Source organism: Petromyzon marinus, chromosome 54, assembly GCF_048934315.1.
Source record: "Petromyzon marinus isolate PM22_M1 ecotype Great Lakes invasive population chromosome 54, UKy_Petmar_22M1.pri1.0, whole genome shotgun sequence".
Taxonomy (NCBI): Eukaryota; Metazoa; Chordata; class Hyperoartia; order Petromyzontiformes; family Petromyzontidae; genus Petromyzon; species Petromyzon marinus.
In genome coordinates, this window is record NC_133720.1 from 4,006,577 (window position 1) to 4,032,416 (window position 25,840).

General features: G+C 49.5%; 1 protein-coding gene across 1 annotated transcript in view; it reads left to right on the forward strand.

Moving 5' to 3' along the window:
• The first annotated feature begins 3,725 nt into the window (after window positions 1–3,725).
• The window catches only part of LOC116954156 (P2Y purinoceptor 3-like), a 29,391-nt gene continuing 7,276 nt past the window's right edge, over window positions 3,726–25,840 (forward strand). Inside the window, exon 1 of the mRNA XM_032974627.2 lies at window positions 3,726–3,940. Coding sequence (XP_032830518.2) covers window positions 3,740–3,940 — 201 coding nt within the window. The 5' untranslated portion in view covers window positions 3,726–3,739. The remainder of the gene's footprint in view (window positions 3,941–25,840) is intronic.

The following is a 25,840-nucleotide window of genomic DNA, read 5'->3' on the forward strand; positions in this document are numbered from 1 at the left end:
ATTTACGTATGTTGAACTTATTTTGCACGTACGTAGCCAACCGTGCTAATCGGAGGTGCGGTGGATGGACAATAAACTAAACACAAAAATGAGTACCACTGAAACAAACAGTTGTTGTTCAATGGGTGTCTTCGACCCGACCATAGGAATGTGGAATCTTCACCGCTGGCTCAATGCTTATTTGAGCAGGAAATGATTAGCCTTTTGACTTTTTACATCCTGTACTACATTGTCAAGATCAGCACCAATGTATAATTGCGTCTTTGCCGTTTACAGCATTAACCATCACATTAACCATCACAAATCCACGTGCTGTGCAGACGTAGCTAGAGGGACGGAATGCACAGATATTACGATAAAAGTCAAGAAATAGGCTGCTCGTTAAAAAAATAAAAAAACCCAGAAAAGTTGGCTCGACCAATTTTTTAAAGTTTTTTTTTTTAAGCAAGGCATTCATTTCCACTCCAAAGCTAGGCTAGTTAGAATGAAACACGAATCTGTGCCGTCGAGAAGGAAACCAAGTGTTATCCAATCGTGCTACCTTTGGCGAGAGAGAGATGGGGGAAGGGAAGCTGAGAGGAGACGGTGTTCTCCACAGCGGAGGTGAGTTGGAACAACATCTGTCCATTCCGTACCCAAACTCCAATTTAATGTCATGCCTCCTTCCAACACAAACTCCAGCCAGAATCAAAACACTGCCTCGGGATCACAGCGGGGGGGGGGCGTGGGGGGTGGTCCAAATTGGGGGGGGGGGGTGGTACAGAAGAAGATAACTTCCCACAGCTGCCCCCTTCTTCGAATGTTCTATAGTCGTAAAAAAGAAAATAAAAAGTTGCTACGATTTTAAACACCGTTACTGGTTGCTCTTCAAAGTTTTCTGGCTTTGCGGACACCCCAAAGGCAAATATCCCCCACGTCATAGCCTTCACAGACTATTGGGGCAAGTGCTGTTCGCGAGCACCACTGAAGCTCGGCACGGTACACGAGGGGGTGGGGGGCCAGCACCACTGCCCACTGGCGATGTTTTTTGCACACCGCACCAGGTACTCATTTGAGTCAGAGTCGACCTAGGGGAGGGCCCAGGACCGGTTCAGATAATCGTTACCTTGTACACACAAGCGGTTGAGATCTATGGAGGAATCCATCGTAGACAAAATCAGATCGCATCGTTCCTCATTCTGGTCAGCATCGAACATCGGACTTTAAGGTTTCAGTTTAACTGGCCCAGTGGCTCAGCGGTCGGCGCGAGAGGACCGGAAGTTTACGAGGTTAAAATCCTGGTTAGGCCGGGGTGGAGGATGACTCAGCCCATCATCCTTGCGCGGTCGCTAAAACGAGCACCACTTCGTGGGGAAGTTCACACAGTAGTCGTTCTATGGACAGACTAGCTCCCGTCATAGGAATGTGGAATTCACATAACTGGTTCAGGGCTGTAAACGGCAGATGAGCACCACGTCAATGTCGTTTTGAGCGGGTAATAACTTTTTTGTTGTTGAAAACATTATTGCTCCTGGGTAGTAAGTGTTATTTCGTAATTGCGTCTGCCTAAAAAGTATAGAAGATGGCTATTATTCCCCACAAACTTTGCTTTTGTGACCAGGACAGTGATATTTTGAAATTTACCTATTTTCAATGAGAAAACGGGCGAAGTTGTGTCTTTTCGTTCACATAAAGTCAGAAAAAACAACATATGAATCAAAATTAACATGTATTTATACTAAAGTAATAAAACAAATTACTACAAAATATTTAGAAGTGAGCAGTTTTTCGAGATTTACAATTATACTGTAAATAACTTTCACGAATCAGCCCCCAAATGTAGTCTCCAATCATGTTCTCGTTATACTGTCTTTGGTAGCAGCGTTCAAAGTCCAGTATATCCTGGTGGAAGCGCTCGCCTTGTTCCTCCGAGTACGCTCCCATGTTCTGCTTGAATTTATCAAGATGAGCATCAAGGATATGGACTTTGAGGGACATCCTACAGCCCATTGTGCCGTTGTTCTTCACCAGAGCCTCAACCAGCTCCACATAATTTTCGACCTTGTGATTGCCCAGGAAGCCACGAACCACTGCGACAAAGCTGTCCCAAGCCGCTTTCTCCTTACTAGTGAGCTTCTTGGGGAATTCATTGCACTCCAGGATCTTTGACCTTTGCCTCAGACAGCTTAGAGAAGAAGTCTTGAAGGTACTTGAAGGCTGCCGACTCCTTATCTACAGCTCTGACAAATTGTTTCATAAGGCCCAATTTGATGTGCAGTGGTGGCATCAGCACCTTCTGGGGGTCCACCAGTGGCTCCCACTTGACGTTGTTACTCCCCACAGAGAACTCGGTCCGCTGTGGCCAGTCCCGCCTGTGGTAGTGCGCCTTGTTGTCTAAATCTTTTGTACCAATTTTTTAAATTACTTTAGTATAAATATATGTTAATTTTGATTCATATGTTTTTTTGTGACTTTATGTGAACGAAAAGACACAAATTCGCCCGTTTTCTCATTGAAAATTAGTAAATTTCAAAATATCACTGTCCTGGTCACAAAAGCAAAGTTTGTGGGGAATAATAGCCATTTTCTTTACTTTTGAGGCATAAGAAATTAGGAAATGACATTTACTACCCACAAAATACACAAATATTGTTACTCAGTAAAATCAACGTTTGCTGAACGTCGATTGTCACCCGCCTCCAAATCACCACTCTTCCGCTTCGAACAAGGTCAGGCTATAGGCCTGGTCAGCATGATGATGCAGAAAGTCCGCACAGCTGTACACCACAACGGCGAACGAAAACCCGACGAAAAATTAGTGAGTGCTATTTACCACTTTAGGATATGTACAGCTCCGCTTTGAAAAAAAAAACAGGTGAAGGCGCAGCCCTGCAACTGCTCGGTCACGCCACTGCTGGCGGAAGGGGACTCGGCTAGAGGCAAGCTCTGAGATCATCCTCCTTCTACATGGGTGTTTGGCCTACTCTTCCACGCTGGATAAATGTTTCGGTTTGAGACTGGACAGCCAAAAACACTCTACTCACTCCAGTAAAACACGGTTGCTTGAGAAATCAAAAGTTTAAAACTAAAATGAAAAAAAGCCACAATTAAAAAATAAATCCACCGTACATAATTCTATACGCGTGGAAAAGTATGTATCCCTGCAAAGAACGGATAAAAATAAATATATTTTTCCACACACCGATCGTAGCGTGTTGTGCCGCTGAGCGGAACACCGCTCACGTGTACAAACATTGCTCAAAGTAAAATTGGTTTACGCGTGCACATCACCGCCTTGTGGTGGATCGGCCCCGATAATCTGCGTGGAGCCAGGCACTTTGGTTGCCTGGGAGACGGAGGGGGTGTGCGGTGGTGGCGGTGGTGGTGGTGGCGGTGGTGGCGGTGGTGGTGGTAGGGGGAGATGATGGGGAGCGGTAGTGTGGCGGTTAGCGCGCTGCGCTATATACCCGGCGAGCCGTGTTCGATTCCCGCCCACGGCCGACACCCAGTGACGATTATCTGAACCGGTCCTGGACCTCCCCCTAGGTCGAGTCAGCCTCAAATGAGTACCTGGTACGGCGTGTAAACATCGCCACTAGGGAGACAAAGGCGGTCGGGCGTGGTGCTGGCCACCCACCCCCTCGTGTGCCGTTCCGGCCTTCAGTAGTTGCTACTCGCTAACAGCACTTGCCCCAACAGTATGTTAAGGCTGTACGGGGGATCTTTGTCTTTGGTGGGGGGGGGGAAGCGGGGAGCGGGGATGGGGAGGGCTGTTCGCTGGAGGGGAATGATGGGTGGCGCTGCGGAGGGGCTGATTGGGAGTCAGTCAATGAGCTCGCTGCATTGCCACCTGCTATCGCGAAGGTTAGGCAGCAGATGGCTCGTAACCTGGCATTCAGCGGGATGCGTGAAACTTCTGCTCGTGCCGTTGGATTTTGGCTGCGTTTGCAAAGAGAGTAAGGTAAGGGGGGAATGGACACGGACTCTCTCTCTCTCTCTTTTATTTGGTCGTGTCTTCAAGTGTCAGTAGCGACTGTTGCTGTTTTTGTTGTTGTCGCTGCTGATGTTGATCTTCTGGCAAAATGAATGGCAGTATTGCGTGTTGAGATGTAGAATTTCGCTTCTCAGAAATTCGTGGAGGGTTAAGAAGAAAAATACGTCACGAAGCAAATTTAATTCGCGTTTTTCGTAGAGTTCTGAAACAAATGTTTGCGCAACGTGAAATGGTTTGGTATACATTGATTAAATCGTGAATCTAGTTTAAGAAAAACTTTCGACGAACATAAACACATTTCGAGTGAAGCTAAAAGGTCTAAATGCCATCCTCGGCATCAGCATACTGAGCTACAACGAGCCAAGAAGATGGGACTTACGATTACTAAAGCAATGACCGTATTTGAAAGAAAAAAACGCTATTATCATTACAGTATTATACTTTAAAAGTCAAAATAACATTGCCCTTTTAAGGATACGTCGGTAAAAAAAAACGGATTCTTGATGCACAATGATAAAATAATGTTTTTTTATATATACGGTCTTCTATGAAACCACTCTCTCAGATTGTGTCCCCGTCATCATTGGTTAAAGCATTCCAATGCGCTCATCCAGTGATTTAACAATGGCGCGGATCACGAGAACGAATCGAGAATGTTTTCACACGAAGTGCAAACCCCAACACAAGGGTCAATACAACGGTGGGCATACAAGAGTGAGACCACCCCCCCTGCCCTATTATAGATGACGCCTCAGGCAAGGGCCCTTTCTCATGGTACATTGATTGAGAAGGCAGGGAGATGGGGTGGATACGAGTTGGAGATTTCACTTTACGTTCAGGTGATGTCTCATGCAATGGCTCTTCTTCACGGTACATTGATGGACAGGGCAGAGAAATTGTGTGGAAACGAGTTGGAGAATGCGCTTTTCACTCGGGCTGGCTGCGTGATAATAAATAAATTCATGATGACGTTTTTTTGGGGGGGTTAGATCGCGTACATATAAGTGTGTCGTACACCCACCGACCTTTTACCGTTCGCCTTTTGGCGTTCTCTGGTCTGACACCGGTGAGACAAGGCCATTGGGCAGGCTGTCTCTGGTACAGGCCAATCAGTTTCAAAGGCATTGCATAATGTTACCAGAGCCATGCTTGTTTGCATGTTCGGGCCCAAGTACGTGTGGTTGATGCAGACTTGATGCCTGGCGAAAGGTTATCTTATATGGTGTTTGAACATCTGAACACCACCTGTTTTATTGCCAGAAAGGGTGAAAAAGAAAACCGATTATTTTCCTAACCCACCTCCACCCGGACGCAGCCCTGAGGAGTTCGGTGTGCGGACGTTGTGAACAGCCACGTGGCAATGCGTTGAGACCTCAACACCACCAGGTTGTGCGTTGGAGAGCAGGACGCGCACGTGGCATCACCTGACGACCGCCTGCTGATGCCGGTTGTCGTCATCGCCAGCGAAACGTCGTACTCGAATTGTAAATGCTGCTTGTGCGTTTGCCCTCCCCACACGCAAGCGGTGGTGCTGAAGTGGTAAACCAATTGGCCACGTTCTGTTCACGGCGTGAGAAACCTTACTGATGTGAAACTTGATTTGAAGCTTACTGATGTGCTCTGTCAGGTGGTGGGGGGCGTACGACGCATTTAGATGGACGCGATCTAACCCATAACAAACTTTGTCACGATTGCCATAGGTTGCGAAAGTACACGTGTTCATGACTTAAAGCTTTCGTGACTGCAGGAATTCATATTTTTTGGTTCTTTCGGTAAAGTCACGTAGATAGGTTCAAAGAAAATAAAAAATAAATCCTTTATAAACAGTTTGCCTTTAGAGGCTAACCCCCATTTCATGATGACGACCGCTTGTGTTGCGATCGAAATGTCGTTTTTTTGTTATTTTCTTTGAACCTATCTACGTGAATTTTTACCGAAACAACCCAAAGAATACATACGTGTTCAATGTACTGTAGACTCAAACGAACCCGCATTGTTCCGATATAGAAAAATAAAAATTGACATCGTCCCGCGTTTAGGGGTCGTTTACAAGCAGTTGAGATCATGAACCCGCCGCTCTGTGGAACGAAACGAAGACAAACTTGCGAATGCGTCGGGGGCTGCAGTGGACGAAGCAACACACCGCTGCGTAACAACAGCTCGATGCGTCGCTGTCGAGATGGCATCGCCATGGCTCAGAGGGCCAAACACGCGAGTTGCTCGCATCAAGTTACGCTCCGCTGAGCCAGCAGGCAGTGTGGCGAGAGCCCTGTAGGGTTTGTCGCGGATACGAGGGACTCCCACGTGAAGACGAAGCCGGGATTTTCGCAGGCTCGATGATTCCTATCTTCTTAAGAACATCCGGCCCAAATTGAAAATTACGCAATTTTTAATGTTTCGTCGTTGATGTTGTCGCCCATAATTTGATGATGCGTTTCAATGTGAAGAGGGGGGTGGGAGTGGGGGAGAAGGCTTCGCTTTTTGAAGGATTGTGCAGCACAAGAGGCAATGGAGGAAAAAAAAAACAACTGCGCGTTTTCTCATTAGCAGAGCAGAACAGGGCACGAGACAGCCCAAGTGGTCTCACCGTGTCGCAAGTCGAGTTGATAGACCCTTTGAGTGGGCGATTTGTGCTCGGGTGTTGTCACCGTGGCCTTACGATTAACAACACCACCCGGTGTTGCAATGAAGAGGTTGGGCGGTTCGATTCGATCTCTCGGCGCGGCAGTCGAAAGGGACGTGAATTCCCCGGAGCCTCTGTACACCCAGCGGCGTACGTGACCAGAATTCTTCTCAATGGGCACACCACAGTTAGCCGATCTGTAAGTCTCGTGCGCGGCGGGGTTAAAGTGTGGGTAACTCTCTCACCTCTTCGAAGACGGCTGGCCAGCGTGGAAGAGTAGGCCAAATGCCCGCTATGTACCGATCTAGGCGGTAGGTGCTTCTGCTCGCAGTGCAGCGCGCGAGCTCTTGCAGGTCTGCGCCTTTAGCTGTGTGGGGTCACTCGGGGCCTCTTCGTGCCGCTGGAATAGAAGCGCGTCTGGGTTTTGTGGCTGGGCGCCGATCCCACAGATCAAGATAATATCGCACTCTCCACATTACATAAGACGACCAGGTGTCAATAAAGTTATACAAATCTGGTATCACAGAAACAAAGATCTCCCCGTGTAGCCTTAACGGACGATACACGAGGGGGTGGGTTGGCCAGCACCACGCCCGGCCGCCTTTGTCTCCCCATTGGCAATGTTTACACACCGCACCAGATACTCATTTGAGACCGAGTCGACCTAGGGGAGGCCCAGGACCGGTTCAGATAATCGTCACTCGGTGTTGGCAGTGAGCGGGAATCGAACTCGCAGGGCAGCGCGCTAACCGCTACACTACCGCCCCCCCCCCCCCAATACGCACACACGCGCACGTGCACACACCCACGTATGGCGCACCCCCTGAACGAAAGTTTTTAAAATAGAAACGGCGGGAGGGGGTTTGGGGTGGGGAGGAGAAGTGCGTCTGAGAATCCGGAGAATACGTCAACTGGTGACACAAGCGAACAAACCATGTCACAAAAGGATCACAAAAGCCCACGGCAGTCTGAACATCGCGGTGTAGAATGTGAGGATAAGACAATTTGCTTGTGCAGTTCTCTCTCTCGATCATCCGTGGCTACCTCCCTCCGCCCAATCGAAGTACCCCCCCCCTACCCCCCGTATCTTCTGCACTCGCTCGTTTGACCCGCGCCGCGAAAGAGTTTCAACGCCCACCGCCGTTCCCACCTTTTATCTCCTCGTTCAGACCGCTGTCACACAGGCGGCCGCAACGCAGCGCTGCGAACATCCGCTGACAACAAACACCCGTGTGCTTACACACACGCACACACACACAGGCATGCACACACACGCACACACAGACACACATACGCGCATACAGACACACACACGCACGCGCGCGCACACAGGCATGCACGCACACACACGCGCGCGCACGCAGATGACCCACCCCCCCTCTCCCCATGTAGCCTTTCACAGACTTTTGGGGCAAGTGTTGTCAAGCTAGTAGCGGGATCGATGAAGGTCGGCACGGCACACGACTGGGTGGGTGGGTAGGCCACCTCCATGCCCGCCCGCCCGCCCGGACGCCTTTATCTCCCTACCGACGATGTTCACACACCGAGGCTGAGTCGACCTTGTCACTGATGTTGTTGGCCGTGAGCGGGAAATCAAACTCGGGTGGCCGGGTTTCGTAGCGCAGCGCGCTGACCGCTGCACCACCACTCCCCACTTACAGACACGCACACACACACACACGTGCAAGCGATTTTAGAGAAAAGAAGTAGCGTTGGCACGGACTCTCACTTTGTAAGACGATTGAAGCGTTAAGCACATCAGCCTAGACAGAGACGCGGTGTTTGCAGCAGCAGACTCGTTCTTCCGATGCATCCCTGCGCATCTTAGCATTTACGTATTTATTTATTATTATTATATTTTTTTCCGGAGCATGTCCGTTTGCATGCCTTGCCACAAAGAATCTGTGCTTAATGCAGACGTGACGCCTTGTGATAGGTATATCTACTGTGGTGTGTGAACATCTTTATGCCTCCTGCTTTTATTGCCAGAAAGGGAGCAAAGCCAATTGTTATGTTTTCATCATTTTTATGCGGCCACTAAGGTCCCACAGATACCTTTGACATTACTTCCAAATGTTTGGAATTGAAGGGCGTCGTGTTGAAGGTGGCTGCATTATTTTTCAGAATATAATTATCATGTTTTATACACACGCGTGCGTTTAGCCGAGAAGCGCTTAAACGCACGGTAGCCTTGTCAGTTTACGGAACCTATCAGGGTTATTCGTCTAGAACCACTTCATGTTCGACCTTATTTAAAGCGAGTTAAATTAAATTGTTAAACAGTTCAATCGGGTGGCACAGCCGGGAGAGTGCTTGGTTAGCAAATCGAAATGTCGCGAGTTCTTCAACCCAGATCAGACTTTTGCTTTAGATCGGTGTTTTAATAAATCACTTTTTCTCTCTCCCTCTCTCTCTGTCTCTGTCTGTGTCTCTCCGATGGTGATGTGTCCCCGGCTTTGTATTCTTATTCGGCTTCCGTCTCACCGCGCCGTCGTCCAGCTGCTCCTTGGCGCGATACGATTTGTCCCAAGTTTCGCGCAGCAGGGAGGCATGCTTTCTGCGACACATGTGGATACATGGAGACGGTGGAATTCCATCTGTTCCGCGCATTAAAACCGTCACTGAAGACTCTCGTGACATTACCGGAAATGTCTTACATCAGTGCAAGGATGAAGCTAGTGCAGGGCTTGTAGCACATGTTGTTATAAAGGGGTCCTCAATAAAAAAAAAATCTAAATATTAAAACACACATTTTTAACTTGCATAGTAAAGTAATTGTATTTTTCCATTTGCTATACAGCCAGATAATACGACAAATCGCTCACCTTAAACACCCAGTCGTAATAGAGCAAGTGCAGAATCACTGAACCGGAATTGATAGCATGAAAGCATTTAGCGCGGGGCCCTTTAAAGTGCGGGGCCCGTAGCTACTACACATGGAGTAGCTACTACTACATATGTAGCTACTTTTGCTTCCAGGATAATCCGGCACTGCGTTAGGTACTTTTGCGACGCAATGCGAATTCGTGAATCTTATTAAATTGGGTGTCTGCGTCGCAGGAGCATGAGAAAGTGCGACAAATTTTGGGGGGCCTTTATCCAACAGCGGATTGATCATGGCTGATGATGATGATATAGATGATGATGATGATGAATGTAACCACCTCTTAAAACACGATACAGAGAGGTCAGAGCGCTGACCTGGCACCGCCTAAATCTTGGATTCAAATCCAGGTGGTTTCGTGACTCGGCCTCCGATGAGTACCTGGTGTGGTTTGTAAAAATCGCCACTCGGGGAGACAAAGGCGGCCGGGCGTGGTGCTGGCTACCCGCCACCTCGTGTGCGCGCCAGCCTTTTCAAGTGTAGTGAGGTAATGATGGTCGCAGTCAGCCCAGTCATCAATGACTGCACGCAACAACAACAACAAAAGCCCATCACGTTACATTTTATTGTGCGCTTAATTTGGCCAACTCTCAGCGCTGAGAATGACATTTATCAACGTTTTTGACTGTCGTGCAACGAATATTACCCTCGGTGGCCGATCGGGATGGGGAAGTGAGTGCTTGTTCTTGTACTGCCCGTGACGGTTTGGATCAGAGGTCACGTGTATCGCATGTGACGCTGTCGTTTCTGTGTCTGCGGGCCGTCCTGAGGCAAGACGGGGGTGTGCACTGCTCTGCGCGAGATCCTCACGAACACCGTCTCGTCACGACACTCCTACCGCACAAATGGGATACACATGGGGGGAATATTTCTTACAAAAAAACACTGCAAGGGTGAGAAACATACATTTAGGAGGGTAAAGAGTTGGTGGGTTTTTTTTTGCAGGTAAGAGGGAAGGATGTATGGGGTAGGAAGGAACAGAGAGAAAAAGGAGAATACATGCTCCTCCGATTAGCACGGTTGGCTTACGTACGGTGCAAACGAAGTTCAACATACGGTACATACACACGGTCATGGGCAGAGGAGAAGGGGATGATGGTCCTCGTCGGACGGGAGGGGCAAATTCCACACAGGGAGGTCGCCTAGGAAGTGACCTCAAATTGGGCAGAGGCAGACCGGCTACTGGGGGGAGTAGAGCGAGAAGAGAGGTAGGCTGGGGTGAGTGCATGGAGGCTCTGTTGAAGACAAACATGAGTGATATTTCAGTTCACCCATTATTGCATTGGGAGCCAGTGGATGGAACCTGCAGGGTTGGGGCAATGTCCTCTTGTTTGCCGGTGTGAGTGAGAGGTTTTGGCATCGGGCATTTTTGGATCGTCTGGACTTTGCAAGTGCCGGATTCAAGAATACCACCGAGAAGTGAATGTAATATCAAACACCGTTTGTTTCCCCCCACCCCAACCTCTCGCGTCATTGCAGAGTTATTGTGAATATATTGTTCAGTGGAGACTTTTGAAATTGGAAGCCTGAGGAGGCCAAATCGATTAGTTGTATTCCTCTGTAATTGTGGCAAGAGTAAAACATTACATTTTAATCTTTATTTTTGTTAAATTAACAGTAGAAAACGTGTTTATAATTTATCACGTAAATTAGTGGACGGCTGTGAGATTTAACTGCTACCCTTATACAAACTAGCTCGGTGGGGAGCTCACAAACCGCTAGATTATTCGGTCGTAAAAATACGAACGTAGCATTTTAAACAATGTTTTAGAGATCTTTCCCAATGCACTAACTTTGTGTATTGGGTTTTTTTTTGTCGTTTTAAACTTCACCTCACTGGTCATTCCAGTTTGGTGGAGTCGGATGCTCAAGGACCGGGTTCAGATATTGCTCTCGCCACTGACGTGAGCCGTGGCTGAGATCTCGAACTCAACGGTTGATGGGTTCAGAGAGACAGCGTCCTAAACCACTGCGCCACCACTCAATCTCCCCCCCCCCCCAACGAACGTACTGAGAACGCTGAATGTAAAAAAAATCACCACATTAACAGCTGTATACTTTTTTTAATGGTCGTAAAAATAAACGCAGGCAGCCCACACGGATGCAAATTCATGGGTCACGAAATATTCAAAAGACGACCCTAGGAATTCACATTGTGACACTTATTTTCCCTGATAATTATGAAGTTTGGTGAATGTAATTCACTGAGTAAATCACTACTTTGCTCGTGATGTGTGCTTATGTACTGGGCATATTTAATCTTGCCGGGCAATGCTGATCTAGAAACTTCCAAATGGAGTGGTGGTCCTGAAATTTTAATCTTTTAAAATAGGGCCCTGACAGTAATAATGCAATGTATTAATCAGCGCCCTTGTAATGGATTGCCATGTTACGGCACGATATAAATTGTTGTTGTTATTATTATCAACACAATTCCACGAGGTATCCTTACAAATCAAATCCTGCCACAAGAAAACACAGCCGCCAATTCCCAAACTGTCCGGGTCAAACCGGGACACGTGGCGATCGGAGTTGCTCCCTAACTGCACAAACATTTTCATAAACCTTCACCACGTTCGTCAACCACGCTGCTCTGAAGAGGAAAGGTTAATCTAAAACGCGAGACGTTTCGAACAGTGGCCCTTCTTCAGAGCAGAGATCGATCATAATACTACAGTACATTTACTCTGTGTGTATGCACACACACAATGTATTTCCATACATACCAGAGATAAACATGTGAAGCCAGTGACAATTATAGTTTTACCAATCCACCACGTGCACAAAAAGGCACAAGTCTCTACCAAGAGATCACAAGGTCCACAAAGGCAATTACAGTAATCAAGGCAGGGCAAGAGTGGATTCCCGCACAGATTCTGTGGGCTTTGTGCCTCTTGCGTGAACGTGTAATGCGTGGCCTTTTAGGGCTTAAAGAGCAACTTGGGACATGATCCATTTTTTGACCGACCGCCTCCATTCTCTCTGTACGATCAAGACGCTCGCTCTTTTTTACGCAGCGTCTCGTGATGCGGATGCAATTCGACGCTTGTGCGCTGTCCGTCGGCATTTACTCGTCCGAGGGAGACGGAGCGATGAAATCGGCTCGTGGGCAGAGTGCCACGTGGGTGATGACACCCCAGGGATCGTTTGATATGGTGGTGGCCTAGGGACGGTCTGTAATCCAGCAGTGGATTGATCATGGGTGGTGTATGTACGTACGTATGTTGAGATTCTTTCGCATCGTACGTAGGAGGTGCGGTGGAAGGACAACAAACTAAACACAAAAAGCAGTTTCAAAGAAATTAGTTTTAAATCTTGATTTAAAAGTGCATAGCTCCAGTTGCTTCCTAATATCGGAAGGAAGAGCCTTCCAGACCACCGCAGAAGCGCATCTGAAAGTACCGCGACGTGCTGACCGTCTTTGTTTGATGGCTGAGCTCAAAGCAAGGAACTGTGATCATGATGATGGTGAGCACGGTATTAAATCCGAATCGTATTTCGTTATTGCCGTTGTCGGGATTGCCACTAAACATGAGCATCACACAGTGATCATTGGAGAATGTGGATAAGGTATTGTATGCAGTACTCGTAAGGAGTAGCGGGGGGCTGTCGACTGCTTTGCATGGCGCACATCCACACCACGACAGGCCAATTAGTTGGTTCACTGACGATGGGGGGGGGGGGGGGGATGCTGTCCAGTCTTTGTAAGTGTGTAGCGCAAGCCACGACGGACTTTGGGGTGACCCGACACTCCTTGAGTAAAACCAATCAAATCCAGGGCCATCATTTTCGGTGGCACAACATTTTGTTTAGAGCTTTAGGATTTCTTAAAATTGATAAGCACGTGCTATTTTTACACCAAACGGTGTCTTTCTGTCGCTTCAAGAATAACGCGCGTAGCTTTTGTCATTTGCGCCGTGTTCGGTTCTGGAAGGCGCGCGGACAATTTGCGCCGCATGGAATTTAAGTTTACCAATATTTTTCAAATGCTCACGCGAGACGAGGGTCGTTTTCGTTCTGACTTTAATTTGTTCTCGCTTTTTGCCACTTTGGTGACCCAGCTCGCCCGAGCAAAATGAAAACCCACCCTCTTATCGCGAGTCCTCAACCGGTTACAAAAAAATGAACTTGAACTCTGAAAGAAGGCTGTCTCTGGTGAAGACCAGTTTAAAAGACAATGCATGTATAATTATCATCAGGGCATGTTTTCGTTTGCATGTTCACCACGAATACGTGTGGTTAATGCAACCCATGATTCCTTGCTATAGGTTATCTATTTGGTGTCTGAACATCGTAACGCCTGTTTTATTGCCAGAAAGGGTAAAAACCTATTCATATTTTTTCATACTTTGATACCGGCAATCTTGAACTCATTACAATATTTTTCCGCGAGTCACAATCACGTACATACATGTGATTTGGATGAATGCTACCACCACTGAGCTGACATTCACTATCAAACGCTAAGGACGCCATCGCGCGTCAATTTTTTCCTAGGCTCGGTGTGCTTTGAGGCCACGTGGCGTGGCTAAGGCTTGCCGGCAGGAAGTCAGTGCACAGACCTAGGATGCCGTGGGCTAACAGATTGTTCATGCTAATGGAAGAACCATCCGTGCTCTCTCGTGTGCCAGCCTGCTTTGGGTTCGCTGCCCAGTGCGCCGAGCGTCGCTCCTCCGCCTCCTGTTGTTGTTGTTGATTGGAGGGAGCTTCCAACAGCTGCTCGAACGCGTCATTGACAAGCTGTGACACCCGCGGTACAGCTGTCGGCAATGGTTACTCAGCTGGCTGGGTTCTTTCGTGCCAAGTCAGGCTATCTAAACGAATTTTTCATTAAAATATTACTAAACGTTTTTTTTTGTATTTTGACTTAAAACTTTCGTGACAGCGGGAATTCATATTCTTTGGTTATTTCGGTAAAGTCACGTAGAAAAAAATAACTTTTCCTGATGACGACCGCTTGTGTTGCGATCGAAACGTCGTGGTTTTTATTTGTGTTTTTTAATATTTTTATTTTATTTTTATCTACGTGACTTTACCGAAAGAACCAAAGAATGTTTTTTTTTATTTTACCAGGTAAGGCCTACTGAGCTATATAACTCTTTTTTTAGAAGCGACCTGGCCACGAATAATAGATTATCGTAGTGGCTTATCACCATGTGGAAATGTATAGCAGCCAAATACTCTAAACGCGTGACGTCGATTCGAAATGTGGAGGGGGGGGGGGGGGGAAACCCGGAGGACCCGGAGAAAAATCCACGTGACCACCGGGAGGGAGACACGCAAACTCCAAATATACAGCGGGCGTCAGGGTTGGGTTCGCACCTACGACCTCCTGCACACTTGGCGAGGTAGTTGACATCTCACCACCGTGGCCCCTCTTTACTCGCCCGCGCCGTGACCATTTCACGAGACAGATAAATTAACAAAAGGCTCGGCTGCTGTCGGAGACCGGGCATTAGACCTCGCAGCTGCCTCATCGATTGCCCGCAAAATTTACGTACACAGCCGCATGGAGGTGTCCGGGGCTTAGCTCCGGAAACAATTTCAGGGGCTCGGGGAAGCAGCAAGAGGGGGGGGGGGTGGTGGTGGTGGTTGGGGATGTCGCAAAAAAAATTCCGTGAGAAAATAATCCCTGTGCTTGTGTATGCGTTCGAACAGAGACGCTTGCATATAAATGTACGCGCGCGCGTGTGTGTATGTGCGTACGTTCGGTAAGGATCTGGGCTTGATTGGACAATTCTCATGCGGGGGTGGTGGGTCGGCGTGACAGGATAAGGTAACGTTGCATATCCAGAAATCCCACATCCCTTCGCCTGCCTCACGATTTTCTCTCTCTCTGCGTTCAATGTCCCTCTTTCCCGCGCGAAATGGCATGCAGATTCAAACCTGAATTCGGCACACACACACACACAAACAACACATCCTTTGCTGTAAATGTCCCACGGCAAAGGGGATGATGGATGTTGCTGTGAGGTAACGGTTATCACACTGGCCCTGCGATCCAGAGGATGCCGGTTGCCCGTTTGATTTGACCTCCGGGCGCGGAAGTTCGTGAAGCATTTAAAATGGGTGTCTGCGTCGCAGGAACATGAGACATGGCGACAGGTTTCGGGGGCCTTCATCCAACAGCGGATTGATCATGGCTGACGACAATGATGATGATGATGAAGAACGTAACCACGTCTTGAAACACGGCACAGGGAGGTCGGAGAGCTGACCTGCCACCACTGAAATCCTGGGTTCAAATCCAGGTTGGCCCGTCCATCTGTCCCTCTGTCCACCCAGCAGTATATATGACGACACCGCAGAGAGTTTGCCCGGTCCAGTGTGGAAGAGTAGGCCGAATACACCTCCAGAGGGAGCTCCCTCTGCAGGTCCCTTTCTGCCAGCAGTGAAGCGAGGGAGACGTTTCGAGGACTGCACCTCTGCCTTTATTTGCCTGGAGGCAATCCCAGTATGCGACGCATTACGAGGCAGTAGCTCCCATCCAACTGAGAGATGTTCATAACAAATAACAACAACAACAAACCCCATCACGTGCTGCAGAAGAGCAGTCTGGATTATTATTATGATATAAATAATTTAAACCGTCAGAGTTTGCTGAGCCATAACCAAATGCTGCAGTTTAACGTAATTATGGAAAGCCAATGGGTGAGCAAAACTAAATGTCCTTTTCTGTGCAGATACAGAACATATGGCGATGATAAAATAGTTTTATTTATTTATTTGGTTAAATATACATTTTGGAATCTTAGCATTTAGTAGAAATGCCTAAATCTAGAATTGCCAAAGAAGGTAACCCGCAAAAATTTCTTAGAGCAGTGGAAGAAAAATCCCAATGCTATTTTCACCCGAGCCCTCACTTGTTGGGGCCTAATGGTGGTTAATTTGGGACGCTGTCATATATTGTTGGGCTGCACAAGAGGTCGTTTAATATTTCCTGGGTTTTTTTTGGTGCACTTTCCATTCCGTTGGGCGGAGAAAAAGGAACACTTGGGATAGAGAATCAGAATCTGTATTTATACTGGAGGAATCCAATGAGAACTTATATTCGGGTTAAATACATAATTCAAACATCAAAATTGTAGAGGTTGTTATGCATTAGATCGCGTAAATGTCAATGTGTCGTTAAACCCGCCACCACCCGACAACCAGCCTCATCAAGCGAGGGCTTGATGAGGTTGGTGGTAATTCCTGCCAAAACGTGGCTTTACTCTCCAATACACCGGTGTGCTGAACTAGTAACTAATTGGCATGTTCTGTTTAAGTGACGACTCTTACTAATTGGTTGTGTCGGGTGGTGGTGGGTTTAACGACTCATTTATATTTACGCGATCTAACCCAAAAAAATAATTGAAACTGTGACGAAAGGAAAGAGCAGGCTCGGACAGAACACGGAAAGGGGGGTGGCTGATGGTCAAGAATTGTGATGCGAGTGGCAGCCGAAGTATCGGCCGCACAGCAGGAGGTGAGAGCGGTGAGTCCGCGCGTGGCCCGCCTCCATTATTTTATTATTTACCACTTCCGTCCGCGCCTCTTTCCCGCACTGCGCACTCAGTCTCAGTCACGTGGTGTTGGTAAACTCGCACGCTAACCCCCTAGTAGCCAAAATGAGTAAAGAACCAAACGTCGCTGGAGAGCTTCTTTCAAAAAGGGGAAAGACCCAATGATGAACTCCCCCCCCCCCGGTCCCTGAAACCGGTCCCTGGTGCCAAAAAGTTTGGGGACCGCTGCACTAAAGCACGTCCGCCAAAGGAGACGGAGCGATGAAATAAGCTCGTGTGTGAGAGATGGTGGCGACTTGGGCGACGCCTTCATCCAGCAGTAGATTTATTACGACGACGACGATGATGATGGGATGGGAAACGGTTGGCGCAATTCCTTTTCGGGGTAAATGTTGAATGGATCAAGCAATGCGTTCTGCGGCGTCTGACTTAATCTTGACGACAATAGTGGCAGCCCTGATGCTCCGACTTGAATGTGATCCATCACCGCTGAGTGTACACGTTAGGTGTGTGCACAGTCATTCGAGACAATTAAACGCACACACCATTCGTGGTCATTGGTTTGAAAGTTCGTAATATATAATCCATTCTCATTCATTCGTCATTCATTCGTTCCTGCCTTCATCCCGTCGTGGACCCCGTGCGGAGTTAATGACACTCGCATTACCCGATATTTAAATATTACAAGTCCATTATCGAGTGCTATGCAAGTTTTACATATTTCGGGGCACGTGCTGCATATGTCGATAATTCCCCCATCGTGCTGTGCACAATTGTTCAATGTAAAAATGGTAGATATTTTAAGAAAACACATTTATAATCGCGCTCATTCACAAGTGAAACGAGAGAATTTGGACATTTGATTTGCCCATTAACTTCACGTTGACACGACAGATCGCGGTTTGTTTATTCTTCCGTCTGTGAGTTGCGCCGTCGAACTGGGTCTGTATTTTAACACGCGCACCTTAGGGCCACGGTGGACAATGATGGTCACTTGGCTTCACAACGCCGCTCACAACACTCAACGCGGCCCCCCTCTGCACGTGACATCTGGCCCATCGGGGCAGACTGCAGCCTCCCCCTGCACGTGCGAAAAGCAGTGCGTTCGTCGCACGTGGCTTTGGATGTCCAAACACCCGTCCTTGGTTTGCAACGCACGTATGCACCTATGTGTGCATGCGGGTGTGCGTTCAACTTCTTTCGCGCCGTTACGTAGCCAACCGTGCCAATCGGAAGTGCCGCGGTCGTTCAACGGCAAAGGCGCAGCCCTGCAATTTGGTTGCTCGCACCACTGCTGGCGGAAGGGCCCCCACTGAGAGGGAGCTCTGGAGAGAGTCCCTCTAGAGCAGTGGTTCTTCTTGACACGGGGGGTGCACGCTCCACCCACCCCCTGGGGGTGCGAGATGCCCTTTCTGGGGGTGCGAGACACGGCCAGATTTTTATTTTTTTTAGAAGGTGAATCGTCGAAACACAAATTTAGCACGGAGCACGTGCGTTACAACTTACTTTGTTTCATCAATCCCGATGCAGCTATCAACATTGTACATTTATTTACCATTGTGAACCAAAGGGATGCAAGGCTGCAGTGAAGGTTAAGGAACCGCAGCTCTAGAGGGTTATTAACTCTCATTTATATATCGCGTCAGTGTGTTGTGCCCTCCGTCTGTGCTCATCGATGTGTCTGGGTACACCGTGTCCAATCATCACGCTCAAACGGAACAACAACAACAATACAAATACGTCCAACAGTTGAATGAACTTAAACGTGACTCGTGTGCAGTGGTAGTGGGGACCTGGTTCGATTGTCAATTGGAACGATGAATAAAATTGCTGGATGATGCCATGTCAATCGGGAGGGGGGGGGGGCGGGGTTGGCTCACCATACTTCACCAAGCCAGTCATTGCAGGTTGGTGAAGGGGATGTCGGGTGTGAGGTGCAGGACTGGTTCCAATCTCACGCTCGCCACCGATAGCCATGGCCGGAAATCGAACTCAGGTTGCCGAGTTCAGAGCGCAGCGCACCAACCCCTGCTTCGAAACCCTTAAGAAACGCAGGTCACGTCCATAGACATTCACAATATATGTGTGTCAGTGAAGTACAGCACTGGTATCTTAATCTGTGGTTGGTGCACCGTGAGGTGAACCTGGTGACCTGAGTTCGATTCAGAGCCAGGGCAAAAGTGAGTGGTGAGCGATATCCGAACTGGTCCTTGCCACAATGGCTTGACAAAAAGCTGAAAAATATTAATATTATTACTACTACTACCTTGTGAATCTGCTCTTGGTCTCCTCTAGATTAATTGATTCCATCATAAGCGCTGTCATTCTTGCGACGCACTTGTTCAGAAGCACAAAGGGGAAAGGAGATGCATTTTTACCTAATCCAGCAAGTTTCCTGCCTGCCTAATTAGGTGGTCTCAAACAGCGTTTGCTTCACCAACTCCCTCGCCCGACATACAGGAGGCCTTGGGTTCGATCCCGACGCTGACGCCTGTGGTATAGTTTGAGTTTGCAGGTCTCTCTCCCCGCGGTCGCGTGGATTTTTCTGGGTCCCCCCCCCGCCTCCCGGCCACGTTTAGAATCAACATCACGAGTTTAGAGTCTTTGGCCGCTATAAATTTCCACGCGACGATGAGCCGCTCCGTTGAGCTATCCTTTTGCCATGGCCAGGGTCCACTTCTGAAAAAACTAAAGAGCCGTCTAGCTCATAGGAGCCTTTACCTTGTGGTGAAATTAAACAAAAATAGAGTGACTCGGGGTGACGGAGGGCCCTTTAGTGTTTGCGGACGCGCGCGCGAGACGTGTGTGCCGTGTCCGCTCGGTCGGTGTGCCTGTCAGCCCTCGTGTGAAATTTGTGTTTGCTCAAAAGCGCGCTTCGTTAGCGCAACAGCAGCAGCAGCAGACAACCCAAAACTGCAGTTCCACAGAAATTGCTGCGGAAATGTGGAGAAAAGAAACAGAGGAATCGGTGCGGTCGTTGGCACACTGCGCCACAAATCCCTTGGCATTGGACATGGGGGAGGTGGGAACGACTTCTGGCAAGGTGGAGTGGCTCGATCTCTCTCACAAGCAACGCGTAAACGTGGCCCGGGTGGACCCGCGGATTTGCCAACCTTTGGTGCGTCGACAAATGCGGTTCCGTCGCAGCATCTAGCTTGAAGTTGTGAGTTTTGATTTGTTTAGCCGGGCGAGAATTCGAAGAGAGAATTATATTCTCGTTTGCAATAGTGACCTGGGTCATGACACACACACACAGAAACAAAACACGGTGGTGAGATGTTAACTACCTCGCCTGGTGTACAGGAGGTGGTGGGTTCAATCCCGACCCTGACGCCTGCTGCTGTTTATTTGAAGTTTGCGGTGTCTCTCTCCCCGTGGTCGTGTGGATTTTTCTCCGGGTCCTCCGGTTTTCCCATCCACATTTAGAATCAGTGTGCTTTTAGAGTATTTGGCTACTGCTCTACATTTCCACGTGATAAGCCACTTCGTTGAGCTATCATTTGTGGGCAGGTCGCTTCTGAAGAAGAATTAAATAGCTCAGTGGGCTTTACCTGGTAAAATAAAAACAATAGTTTAGTTTAAAAACTAAGTACAAGGAAGCAATTAGAACTCGGAGTAAACACAAACAAAGCATGTAATTCGATCAATGATAGCCAACATTGCAGCAGTAATCTAATGCAGTGCACAAACATAAGCCTCACTTAATCAAATAAATGTGCAATAACCAAAGTTGACTTGGACAACTTTACATTTTAAAATCACCATTCATAGTCAAATATAAAGTTACAGACATACGTTGCACGCAGGGCCGGATTGAGATTCTGTCGGACCCTGGGCTGCAGGTATTGTGAGCCCCCCCCCAGTAATATTTATCAAAAGGAAAACAAAATGAAAGAAACATTTAAATGTACTTTTACAAGGCTAACAACAAATACAACTCAGCATTCACAAGTGAAATAACTTTTCACTTCATCTCTGGGGGGGCTCTCCAGCTGGAGGAGACCCCTGGGCTGTAGCCCCTAAAGCCCCCCACGCCTTGATCCGGCCCTGGTTGCACGCACACGTAACAGACACGGACGTGTGCCAAGCGCAACTGCGAGTGAAGTTTTCAGTGACTGCACCCAAGTAAACATCGTGTTTCATTTTTTTATATATATAAAGCACCTTCACTCAGCGAACACGCCAACGTTGGGCCAACGTTGACATGAGGGTGGTGAGCCGTTGGTACAACGTTAGACCAACGTTGGATCAACGTTGGTCCAACGTTCCGTGTTTACTCGGCTTACACATCCGGAGATTTATAGGCGAGCTGCGGTTGCTAGGTCATTTCTGGTGCACACACACACACACACGGCACACTGGTGAGCGATAGCCCCGGAATTATCGAACGTTCCGCCGACGTTAGACCAACGTTCCGTGTTTACCAGGGAATCACTTCTATAGATTAATCCGGTTGAGGCGTACGAGCTACATCTGTCGTGTGCAGATACCCAGTCCCATGCATCTCTGGGGGCTCCGTCCGGGATTGTTCATGGAGTTACAGGAAGCACTTGGCCACCCCTTAATTCATTCATTCATTCGTTTGTCCTTGCCTGGAATCTCTCCCATCTTACGTACGTACGTATGGTGAACTTCTTTCGCACCGTACGTGGCCAACCGTGCTAATCGGAGGGTGCGGGATGGCAATGCATTGCCTTGAGTGGTATACTATTATTATTGTTGTTATTACGCTACCGACACAGACCGTGGCTTTTATTGCCTAGGGAAGTCTTTCGGTCTCAACATGAGGTCAGTGCTGGGAACACCAGGACAGGTGCACGTGTCGGGGAGGCTGGCCCCCATCTCCTCGCTGATCTGGGATCCACTGCTCCCTTCTTCCGTATCCTGGGGAGGGTTACTGCTCACCGACTCCCCCCCCCCCCCCCCCCCCCTTTGCTGCGGCCCCTCGGGGCATGATTCGGGGCTGGCGCTTAGCCACCTGGGATCAATTCGCACACACACTCCCCCTCGCGTGCTCCTCTAAACGTTACGCACGCCGTACGCAGGCGCTCACGCGCCCGCAGCCACCAAAACTCGACGCGGCTACCTGCCCGGCGCCGCGCACCAATCGCACGCGCGGGACCCGGGGTCGGGGGTCAGAGGGCGGGGGCGTCACTCGTACGCGCGCAGCCGATTGGAGGAGATGCCCCGGAGCCGGTTTAAAGGGCTGTGTGAACAACCTCGCGGGTACGCCGCCCGTGCACCTCTCGCACACGCTAACCACGAGCTATACAGTTAATCTCGCGTGCACGCCGCCCGTGCACCTCTCGTACACGTTAAGCAGAGGCGGCACGGGTCATCTCGCGTGCACGATGCCCGTCTACCTCGCGTACACGTTAACTACGAGCTACACGCAGCGGCGAGCGCACGCACGCGGGTAGAATACACGCTCGTGCGCGAACACAGGATACCACAACGAGAAGGCTCACAGCACCGTGCACTCCTCTCAGCACTCGCAGGGACGACACGACAAGGTTTATTGACCACTGGCGATTTATTCTCCGCGAATAACGAAGCTAAACTACCCGTGTCAGTGTGGGCCAGCAGGGCAGGTCTAACCTATCTCCCGGCGGTCTAGGACACAATCTGTCCCGTCTCTCCCTAGTCGCTCTCCCTACGGATATTCCCCTTAATCTCACCTCTCTCCTGCGTACTCACGGTTCGACTCCGAGGTGTAGGAAGCCGTGGACAGGCGAGGCTGCACGTAGTCCTCGCTGGGAAACGTGGCCTGGCTGCGCTGCGACTCGTCTCACGGACGATCCAGTGGCAGGCACGATGACTCCTCCGATCCTTGACCCCAGAAGAACACGACTGACTTGCCCCTACCTTCCCTGCCCTTTTTATGGTGGCTCAGCAGCCCCGTCGTGACCACGTGATTACAACCCAAGTCACTTTTCCGCGGTGTACGTTAGCCTCGGGGGAGGTCGCCCAATTCCCTGGTCGCAGGAAACCGTGAAGCTTGGTCCCATGAGAGGGCTTCTGGGTGAAAACCTGTCGGCCAGGTGACCTCCACTCGGGGCTCTATGTGGGGGTGTGTGGGGGTGTTCATGTGGGGGGTGGTGAGGGAAGAGCAGCGTCGGCCCCGTCGCTCGGAGGTGGCGGCGTCGCGGCCACGGAGTCGGCCGGACGGCCTCGCTGCTGCGGCACCACACACGCCGCACACGCACGCGAGAGCCATGCAGCCACAACACGACACCAACAAGAAGCGGTTCCCATTTTTATAAATAAATAAAAAGAGCCGTCAATAGAAATTATTGAAAAGTGCCATAAGCCTCCAGTTGCGAACGAATGTCGGAAGCAAGAGCGTTCCAGACGGCCACAGAAAGCGCGCGGTGCGGTGGCCGCCTTTGTTCGGAAGCGACTCGAGCGGCCTCTCCTTGCCGATGCCTCCTCGGTCATTTTTTTTTCAAAATCAGTTTTTTATTCCATTCGTCGCCTTTCCTGAACGCTCTCTTACAAGGCGCCCTGAGACATTAGTGGAAGTTTATTAACATTATTATTATTGTTGCTTGCCCCTCTCTGCTCCTCCTCGCACCGAGCACTGCCACGGGTGAACCCCTCGGCGCACGTCGGCGTGTGCACACACTGGAGTTCTGTTCACGCGTGTGTGTTGTTGTTATTATTGTTGTTATTGTTGTTGTTATTGTTGTTAATGATAATAGCACACCTCGAACCGTCCGGCTCAGGGATCTTTACTGATCCTGTCAACACCAACACGGACACTTGTAGGGCACCTCGTTCTACACCTTCACTCTCCTCTTTCTACACCCTCTCCTCCTCATAAACCCTTCCCCCCCCTCTCCTCTTTATAAACCCTCTTCCGCCCCTCTCCTCCTTCTACCCCCCCCCCTCTCCTCCTCATAAACCCTCTCTCCCCTCTCCTCTTTATAACCCCCCCTCCTCTCCTCATAAACGCTCTCTCCCCCCTCTCCTACTAACCCTCTCCTCCTCATAAACGCTCTCTCCTCTTCTCCTCTTTCCCGCCAATCTGTATCTCGTTTAACAAAAACAACCCCTCTCTATAATGAATCTGTATCTCTTCGGGGTTCCCGCCCCCCAATCCCCACCCTCCTTTCGCGCCTCCCTTTCTCAGTGCCCTTCTCTGAGTTGTCTCTCTGGACGTGGTCACTTGTCCTTTGCCTGACCCCCACCGCCCCCTCGCACCCCACCACCAACAACACCAACAACAACAGCAACCACTAAGTGGCGGTGACGTCACCACGACGCTGGCGCCCCAACACCAACACCACCACCACCACACCCAACCCGAGCCGTGACCCCGCACGACCCCTGAGTTAATATCCGGCGTTCCGTTACCGAAGCGGGGGACGTTCTATGAAGACGCAAGCTCGCGTCGTAGCACTGTTATCGTGATCGGAGCGATTGGCGGCAGAGAGTGCAGCTTTCGTTTTGCACGACGCGAACAAGCGTCAGGACATTAACTGATGCAGTTTGTCGGGGGGGGATGGGGGGTGTTGCGAGTTTAGTTTCGGGGCGACCAGATTTCGAGCCGCGCTTGTAGAACAGCGGAGAGGCGCCTCGGGACATCATCCCAGCCAATCGTCAAGGCAATGTCACAGACACAGAATAACAGCGCCGGCTCTTTTTATGTTTTGAGTCGAGGTAAATCGTTTGAAGCGTTGTTTATCGCCTCTCGCAGAACTGTTGGAAATCGCGCTGGAAAATAAAAAAAATATATATATCGTTTGTTACCTTCAGAAAATTGATAGCGCGACAAAATCTGAGTGCAGCCAACTGGAAGGCTTTAATGTGACCAGCACTGTGATTTCCTTCATCTGGCGGGTAGGGAAAAAAATGTTCTGCCCTTCTTCAACGCGTGTACTGTACATTGAACTTTTCTTTCACACCATGTGGAGCCAACTGTGCTAATCGGAAAGGTGCGGGGGGGGGGGAAGACAGCAAACCTAAACACTCATTGGCGTTGGTCAGTGTGATGACCTCTTGACCCCTTTTCGGTGGCCTGCCGCTGGCGAGTTACTCCGGCTCAGCCTAGGAGCGGGCCTGGAGCTTGGCCAGGGCGAGAATCTCAGACTCAGAATATGAAGGGTGTTATCGTTAAAACATGTGGTGAGGAAAGTGAAGGGCACCACCAAAAACCTGCGGCCCACAGTCACGTGCCAGCGCTTCAACAGGCCCGTCCACGTAACGAAAAACTTCCCTGAAGTGGGAAGCTCGGCATCTCTCGCCACCTCAGCCAGCCGCCGGAGTGGCGCTAAGGCAGTGTCCGCCTGCTGCAGGTCCCTTCATTCACCCGGTGTCAGCCCTATGTCGCAGCCAACTGATGCCGACGACCATGCCTGGTCCGAGACCCCGACAGGAACTAGGGCTACAACCTCGGGGGCACACGCGGCCGCAGGCTTACATAGCGGCGACCCGTCGCCACAGGTGCACGTAACGGGGGCCGGCAACCGGGACAACACAACGGGCAAGAGTGTGTCTCAGCCCTTTGCGGTGCACCACTCGGTATGAATATTCCCGCAGTCCTTCAAGCCATTTTACCCGCCGGCTTGTCAATGCGAAGCAAATACTGTAAAGCCGCATGATCCGTCCAAACAGTAAACTCGCGGCCGTACAGATAAGGGTGAAACTGTTGAACAAAGTGAACGACGGCATGCAGCTCGCTGCGGGTAACACAATATTGCTGTTCGGCCGGTGACAAGACACAACTCCCGTACGTGATCACGACCTCCCTACCCTCTTGAACTTGGGAAAGAATGGCCCCAATACCCACGTCACTAGCATCTCTATTTAACACGAAGGGAAGCGAAAAATCGGGCAATGCTAGAGACGGAGCT